Source organism: Centroberyx affinis, unplaced genomic scaffold, assembly GCF_046629955.1.
Source record: "Centroberyx affinis isolate AG114_WGS23_722 - 3 ecotype Tasmania unplaced genomic scaffold, CSIRO-AGI_Caff_v1 ptg003101l_1, whole genome shotgun sequence".
Classification (NCBI taxonomy): domain Eukaryota; kingdom Metazoa; phylum Chordata; class Actinopteri; order Beryciformes; family Berycidae; genus Centroberyx; species Centroberyx affinis.
The window spans coordinates 43,824-52,834 of NW_027281172.1; the positions used below are offsets into that span (position 1 = coordinate 43,824).

The 9,011-nt window shown below is 40.7% G+C and overlaps 1 protein-coding gene across 1 annotated transcript; it reads left to right on the top strand.

The window, feature by feature from the left end:
- The first annotated feature begins 1,882 nt into the window (after positions 1-1,882).
- On the top strand, positions 1,883-6,619 carry fam8a1a (family with sequence similarity 8 member A1a). The gene is made up of 5 exons (XM_071537670.1): positions 1,883-2,397; positions 2,753-2,873; positions 3,405-3,528; positions 4,673-4,812; positions 5,138-6,619. The coding sequence occupies exons 1-5, from the start codon at positions 1,980-1,982 to the stop codon at positions 5,280-5,282; spliced, it is 948 nt and encodes a 315-aa protein (XP_071393771.1). The 5' UTR covers positions 1,883-1,979; the 3' UTR covers positions 5,283-6,619.
- Positions 6,620-9,011: the final 2,392 nt, after the last annotated feature.

Here is a 9,011-nt window from a genome sequence, read left to right on the forward strand (position 1 = left end):
GACTACTGATTTGACACTGAACTTAGATAGTTGGGGTCCATGAAACTGCCTGCAAGTTTAGGAGCAAGCCATGGAGACTGATCCAAATCCACAGTTTATAACAAATGAAACATCCTTTCACAGATCCCTGTATGTCTTACTTTTCCCGCTGGGATCTAAATCTAAATTTGCAATCATGTTGGGCAGAAATTAAAATCATTCTCAAAACAAACAACAAAAACAAAAGTGTGCACTGAAAATATACTATGTGCCTGAATAAAGGCAAAGATGAGGGCATGATAAAAAAAAAATGCGAAGCAGATAGATTTTTTTCTTTTCTGTACTTGAGCTCATATCATTGTCCAACATGATATACCATTAATGCAAAATACTTTACTCTGATGGATGTAGTTGATATAGTATTAATATGGATTAATGGGCCTCTGCTGCTCTCTTGTGGTGCAGTGAAAAGTTGTTTTTCAGGTGGTGAGTTCTTTGAGTTAGGACCAAAATGAGAGGGGGGAAATTTATCTTTATTATTAGCATGCTGCAGCACATTTGTCTTTTCACCTTTGATTGTCTTATAATTACGGCTGAATACGGCTGAATACTGAGAATAATTCACTGTAATAAATAAACAAGACACGTCAACTTCAAAAAGGAAGTTAGCTGGCTGCTTCTCCAGTTACGCTGAAAAGTTACCAGTATTAGTTGACCTGATGAGTTCTGTTAATTGATGCTAGTTGGACCAATATGATCATTTATCTTCTACATAGTGATTGCTGCATGTAAATTGGTGGTAATGGATATCCTTTGTTTATTTGTGCAAGGAAACCATCACTAGCAAGAATATAAAATTCTCCTTCATAAGTCTGTTAACGTGTACTTTTATTATAGGAAGCAGCTGAACTGGACAATAGTCCCTGGTTGCTATTATATTTCTTTTTTGTTATCAAATGTAGGAATATACTAACACATTTAAAGAATATGCATAGAAAGCATCTTCCTAATTTTATGAAGTCCCTTAGTTTATGTAGTGAACTGAGAAGAAATATAGTTACTCCTCTTTCCACTAAAAAAAACAAACAGCTGGAGAATAAATAGGCTGCTATGTAAATATTCAAATTAGGAAATTATGAAATAAGGTGTTTCCTTTTTGCTATACTGGTTGCAACTACTGCATTATTGCAATGATGAGGCAGCACTTCTGGATATAAATGGAAAGTTGTGGATGGGGATGGGGAGGTCAGAGGGGGTTGGGTGGTGGCTGGGGTGTTTAGTCTATTATATGATACCATAAAACCAATAATTTGACATCAGTGTTAAGTGGCCTACATACAGTTTACACAAATACATAATACTTTAGATAACAAGGGCAGAGGACACATAACAGTGAACAATAGGTGCATATTAACAGTGGACAATGTAAGACTGGACAAACAGGAAGAGGTAATTTAAAAGTCTGAAAATGTTGACATCCATTTCACCAAAACCATGAAGTCAAAAGTGACATATATAAATAATCTTTACCAATGGTGCAATAAGTAGCTTTTATTACTTCAAGCCTTATGAGGAACTGCATTTTGCGTCTGATGATGAAACTGTGATACTAAAATTACACAGAGAAGAAATACAGAATGTCCCTTTAAGTGGACCATACCATTAATTGAAGCAGGGGGGTTATCTTTAGACTTTTCCGTAAAATGGTGGTGTTTCACTGATATCTACACTGCAGATAGCTTACACGTTGTAGTGTAAAGTATAAAACAGTAGCGTATGGGTAGAACAAAAACATTGTTCAAAGATACAAGTGTGGAAAGTAACGCTGTGCGGTTCCGGACACCCCTGTTTATATATACACGTTTAGTACTTTCCTTGGACCCACCGCAGCGCAGCAGGGAGCTAACATGAACGAAGGAATCGGAGGATTATCTGAAGGAGTAAAGACGGTTAAAAAGATTTACCTTTCAAATTAGGTGAGCTTGTGCAGTGGGTCAAACATGGCTGCGACTACTACGAGTGACGGTCGGCGTGATGCCACTGAAAACGAGGGAAAGCAACCGCAAACCAGCGCAACCACGGAATACTGCGCTAAGTTGCAGCAGTGGATGTGGCAGTATTACTGGGGCTATGCAAACTGGCAGAGCTGGATGTCTCTGTCAGCTTTCCCTTTCCCCCCGCCGTGCAGTTTCCTTCCCCCGGGGACAAGCACTCAGACACCGGGTGCACCTGCTTCGGCCCCCGGCGTTGGCCAGCAGGGTTTTGATACCCGCAACTGGTACAACTACCCGTATCCGTTCAGTTTCCCTGCGCCCCCTAATACGGGTGGTGCCCAGACGGAGCAGACTTCAGCTGCCACCCCGACGCCTAACGATGCCCGGCCAGCCCAGCAGCTGAATGGGAATCCACCTCAGGCAGGTAGGCAGCTTGGCAGACAGTCTGCCATGTAGTTTTGGCCTACTACATCCAAAATGGCCTCAAGCCTAGTAATGTTTGGGCCACTTCATGCATAAACCAGGTCATGAGTCTGCTGGGCAGCAGGCCTAATGATGGACTTGGGGAAACAAGCTTATATGCTTAGTGTCATTTCCAGGGCTTTTCAGTACACTGTTTACGTCTGATAGCTTGAATTCTCACCAGACTGCAGGCCTTTGGTCTATGATCCAGGATAATTTACTTGGGTATGTAAATTAGACTGGATAATGTGCTAAAATATCCCATTTGAGAATGGCATGAGTGGCTGAATACACTTGTCTTTTCATCTGCTTGTCAGGACGGGAGTACACCATCCCCTCTCCCCTGCACAGATTCCTAGCTGAGACGGTGGACTTCTTTATCCTGTTTTGCGTGAAGGCCACCATCGTGCTGTGGATCATGCATCTGAGTGGGATGAAGTGAGTGAAGCTACTTAATAGTGTTAAAGAAAGCTGAGGACTGGCGAGTTACTCACCTTCAAGCTTGAAGGGTAAATGAAGACACAGTCATCACCAGAGCCTGAACTAGGGAGTTGAAAATTCACATATGTCCTACCAACCAGTTCAGTCTCTCATAACGACACTGTCTTCCTCTCAGATTGCAATATTCCTAGTTCACAGTTGTCTTGAACATTTCTTCACGCCACATTATGTGTGACATTTAAGGAAATAGCTGAGTATTCAGTCTGAGCCATTACCTGTTGGCACTCTCCAGGCAGCGGTGCTTTAGCTGTAATGAGCCTGTTATGCAAAATGTGCGTTTTGCATATCACAAGAAGGTCATGCATGACCAAAGACCAAAGAGTTTGCATTATTAATTTAATGTCAAGTTATACTACCGTTCCCCAGATTCATCTTCATTTAGTCTCTCTCTCTCTCTCTCTCTCTCTCTCTCTCTCTCTCTCTCTCTCTCTCTCTCTCTCTCTCTCTCTCTCTCTCTGCTCTTTAAAGGGACATTGCCAAATTCATCACCCACTTCATAGTGGAGGAGATAGATGAGAACACGTCCATGGAGGACCTGCAGAAGATGATGGCTGTAGCTCTGGTCTACAGGGTGCTGGTGTGCTTCTATGAGGTGGGTCATATTTCACACCACCTGACACTGCAGCCTCTCAAGTGAACACCTGGTAGGGCTGGGCGATATGGACAGGATTAATATCACCATAATCCTAATAAATTATTTTGATATCGATCTCTAACAATGTCTGATAACATGCAAAATCACATGTTCCATAATCAAATTAACAGTCATTGCATTGAAATGCACAGTAATATAAAATATGATAAAAAAAACTTTTTAATTAGTATTTGCTTTTTATCATTAAGTTAGACAACGGAATTGTTTATCAGGATAACTTATCAACATTGTTTAACCACAATATGATTCTATTGAAAAGTGATAGTATTGAATTATTGAGCAGTTGTAATACCTTGTTCACAAATTAGCAATAGCCTTGTTCAGGCAGCTACTCACAGATTCTGAAAGGTATGAAACGAAACGTTCATACCTATTAGTGAGTGTCTTAGTGGTATTTACCCTCAACTATGGTTAAACTCTCTTGAGGATATAAAAGCAGTGGCTTAGCAACTCAAACTGCTCAATTCAAATATCCAACATATTCCCCATTTTATCCATTCACATGCAATAGGTGTTGTTTAATTGCCCAATGCGCTTGTTTATTGAGAAGGGCTGAGTTACAGTTCTGCTGAAACAACAGTGTTTCCCACAGAGGACAGTGATGCAACCTTGCCATCATAGTTGCCTGAGATGAAGTCAAGCATCAGGTTTCTTGTTAGACTTCCACATCAGTGTCTTGTTTGCCCAGGTGGGAACAAGCACTGGGACATGCAGACACACCTGCTATCAGAGAGTGGTATCAGTAATAAATTCCCTCATTAATTTGTATTGTGCCTTATATTGGTTTGTTTAAGAACCTTAATATAAGCCTTACTGAGTTTCAGCCTCACCTGCACACTTTTGTGCTTTCCTCTACTTGCTGCTATTGTGTGCAAAAAAATCTAACAGTCCTAAATGCATTTTAAATACACACAGGATAAATACTTCTGTCCTAAACAGAGGGATGGAAACCTAAAATTCAATATGAAATAGCTTTCTTTATAGGCCTATTATTGGCAATGGGCATTACACATTGGCCAACAGGAAATTGCATTCAGTGATGGGATGTTTGACTTGGACTTTTTCCCTCCTGTCTCATCAGATAATCTGTATCTGGGGGGCAGGAGGAGCCACACCGGGGAAGTTCCTGCTGGGCCTGCGGGTGGTGACATGTGACACATCCACTCTGGTCCGACCCAACCGCGTCCTGGTGGTCCCAGCATCCAATGTGTCCCTCTCTGCGTAAGTGACCGCATGCTGTATGAAGTGATAGTTGGGTTGTTAAGTAATAAAACAATTCTGATTACTTACTGATTTTTAATTAAAAAAACACAAACTGACCAGTACACTGTGTTTAGATAATTGCACTCTCGCTGTAATCTCTTGGTAGGTTTAGATTTTCTGTTTGACCCTCTGAAATCATCTCAAATTTTGTTGTGGCATCTTAATTAAAAATCTAAATCTCTCCTGTGAACAGCCCAGTCCAGTCAAGTACCTGTAGTTCATCTGCATGGGACCTGATGGGGACCTTGTCATTCTAAGATGTTGTTTTGCTTGACTCCCACAGCTCCACAGTACGGGCGCTGAATAAGAACTTCTCCATCGCCTTCCTCTTTCCAGTCTTCATCACCCTCCTCTTCTTCCAACACAACAGGACTGTCTATGACATTGTAGCAGGAACCATCGTCGTTCAGCGGAGGGGCGGCAGATAGCCTCTCCTCCTGCAGCAGACTCTTATACTTGGCAGGAGTATTGACAAAGTGTGACACGCTCACTTGTGCTGAATATCCTGAATTGAATTAAAACCAATCACTTCTGCACTAGCACTGAAGAGAGCATTGCGTCAGCCCATTTCTGCACCGGATCTTTGTTGAGTAACGGATCAAACCTCTCAAAAACACTCAAGACTCAAATTGCACTTCAAGATGGGATGGAAACAGGTTTAGGCCTAGTACAGTAAAAGAATCTATCCTTACATCTTTTGCTCTTACGGTATTTACCATGAAACTCCAAACTCCTGTCAAGGTGTCAGGAAACCTTCTGAAGTATTGTAATTTTTGAGATAGTCCAAAAGTGTGTTTGGCTCACAAGGGTGCCGGTTGTTGTTAAAGAGATATCCCAAGACTGCTTCATTGAAGATGTGAATCTTTATTATGTATTGTTATCTTAATAAAGCTTTTATCTTAATGTAAAGCTTAATGTAAGTTAAAGATATAAAGTCATATTCTTTGCAGAGTTTATTTTATGTCCATGTTGTTTTTCTCTTCAGCTAATTATGGTGAAACAAATGGTAATTGTTTTTTTTGTTTTTTTTTGTCTTAAATATTGATTATTCATAAGCACTCTATCTGAAGAAAACAAATGCTAGGCATACTTGTATCTATTCTTTGTGCCTCTGGATATGGTCATGAAAACGTGTTGTTTTGGTATCTTTCTGCCATGGTGAGCTGTTCAGTGACCAGTAACATTGTCAGTTTTCTTCAGTTTTTTTCCTCAGACCTGTAAAGCTTGTGACTCAGGGCAACACTTTACCTTCAGTGAGCCATTGTTTGTCTCAGATGCATGATTGAATGTCACTGCTCACGTCAGGTTTTCACTTATACACAATGTAAAACTCCCTCTCCTGGTATTAAATGTAGGGCCAATTATTCATGATTCATTGACATATCATTTTGGTTTCGCAATCCAATTCAGAGTCATACCTGGGTCCACAGTATTAAACATAAAATGAATGAATGGCACTCATTTGAATTTGATCCCTTTTTTTTGCACCATGCTAAAATACTGTAAAACTCAGATGATTCCTTCTTTGATTGAGTCAAGGTGCAAGATGCATCTGCAAGATGTTAAAGCTGTAATGCTAGCCATATGGTTTGCAATCTTGATCTAGTCTAAAATGTGTAGCCCATGGGATAAGTAAGTTTGGCTGAAGGCATGTGCCCCAAATTATTTGATAAGACCCAGTCATGGTCCCAAATTATGATGATTCATACCTACACTCTTGACAGAAAAAAATAGGCACATAAACACATTTTATCTCAGAAATTATCTGGATCTGATGCAATCAACTGTTGAGATCTGATATTTACAAAATGCATTGATTAGCCCTAAAGGGGTTATAAAGATTAATGCTTAATTAAAGGTTAATTTATCCTGCATTATAAAGATTAAAGATAAATGCTATAAAGATTAACTGAAATCTCAATTTCCATTTCCAGTTTCAAACATGAGAGCAGAAGAGGGAAGGTCCTACTATCAAGCAGTGAACACAGGTGGAGAGAAGGTCAAACGGTCAAAGAGCATTAATATAGCTAAAAAATATTGTTGTAAATACTGTGGACATTATAGCCTGAGAGGATTTTCAGAAAACAATTTCTATTGTCTCAGGCCTGAGATGGATGCACTGGATTCGTTATGGGTGGAGACAGGGTTACTGTATAGTAGAAATACAGGATTAGAAGGATTCATTTTTAGTTAAAGACTGTGAAGGACATTGCACACTCGAGTACGACAGGCACTGGTATGCACCTTAATGTTAGTATGTGGCTCCAGCCTCCAGTTTAGAAGCATGAGAAGACATTAAAATCAGCCAAAGTCCACTCTCACAAGTGTCACCTGTGTTTTCCCCATGTTGAAAAGGTGTTGAGGAGTTGAATATGTCAAACAAAGAATTGGTTAAATGCAAAATTGTTCATTTTGCAGTGTTACATTTCTTGCATGACCTTCCTCCAGGGCAGCTACACTACTAGACCAAGTTGAGATCCTCATAATCGTTGAGAGCTACTTGGTGGCCACATGGGGGCGACATTAGGCAACACAGCTCAGAACACACGGCGGCCCACCTGCTGCACATGGAAATGAGTGTTTTAGGCATCCCAGGCACATTACTGGGGGTTTGTCCCTGCCTGTGTAAACTACTAACATGCAGGTCTGTCGTTACTGGATGCAAGATTTTTTTGGTGCATATTCCATGTTGAACGGTATGCAGCACGTCTGTGTTTTCATAATTGATAACCAGACCCAGTCTAATGTCTAAAATAGTTTGACAAAGAAATATATTTTCTTCCTCAAACTGTGTGCTGTGTGTGTGTGTATATGCATCTTTGTGTGTGCATGTGTTTTTAGTATGTGACTTATTATATCTCATTGTACAACTGCAGAATTTGCACTATCCTAATCATGCAAAAACAGTTACTGCTTTGCAAAACAGTCTTGCACTTAGTACCTACTTTCCTGCCTATCCACTTGTCTGTTCACGTCACCTTACCTGTCATGTAAGGTGATTCTCAAACATGACCTCAGAGCAGCTAGTAATGTAAATGTACAGTCAGTGATGACAGACATTCCTCTTCATCCTCAGACAATATTTGCTTTCCTCCTTGCCTATAAGGAATTGTCTGTGTTGCTGACATCTGAAACCTGGCTGCATGAGCAGAAATACTGGTGTTTGCGTGAAATCTTTAGATCCCGGGCCACGCAAGGTAACATTTTATTTGGATAGAGAATAACTCAGCTTGTGACCAAAGATGTGCCATGACAGCTAGTGTATAGTGTTTAGGCTGAATTTGTGATAACATGTTGAGCTGATTGTGTGGTTCATTGTGAGGTTTTATGTGTTTGTGTGTGTGTGTGTGTGTGTGTGTGTGCGTGCGTGTGCTTGTGTGGGGACACGGCAAGGACGGGGTTCCCCCTGAGCCGTTTCTATGGTGAGACAACAGGTGTTTCTGCATGTCTTCCTCTCCTGCCCTCGTCTCCTCTCCGCCATCTGGAATTTGCACTCATCTGGAAGTATTAGGATGTGCTCCAGAACAGGCTGTTCTAGGTGACTCAGGTTAGGTTAGGTTGTGAAGTTAAATAAAAGGCCTCACCTCACTCCACACCTCCGTAACATACTGAAAAAACCCAAAGGCATCTGAATACAATGACAACTCCTGCGTGTCACGAGATAGTTTCTCTGATGAAACCATGGGAAGATTAAAGGTACAATTCCCTGACCTTTATATTCTGTGAATTTGGAAGATAAAGTAATCCACTTGACAAGCAAGATGTGTCAATCACAGACACAATTCAATTAAGCGACGTGAGCTGGTGCATGACTGTAGTCACACTTGTTTTTGGTTTCCAATGCCAAATTGCTTTAGTGCTGAATTTTTATGAGCCATGTTCATGTGAGATTAGCCGGGGGCATATTTTGTCTTATGGTCCCAGCAGGAAGACACAATGTTCGGTCGGCTCTCTTCAGAATGGTAGGTTTTTAAATAGCATCCATTAATCCTTATGAATTAGTAATAATCACCAGTCTCTCGCCAACTTTATCACTCCAACATGCACACAAATGAAACAAAAGACACAAATCACTGCCAGTATTCAAGGACCTTCTCTCACTCTCTCTCTCTTTCTACTCCTTTCTCTTGAGCTGCTTGTGCACCCTGTTTCTCTTT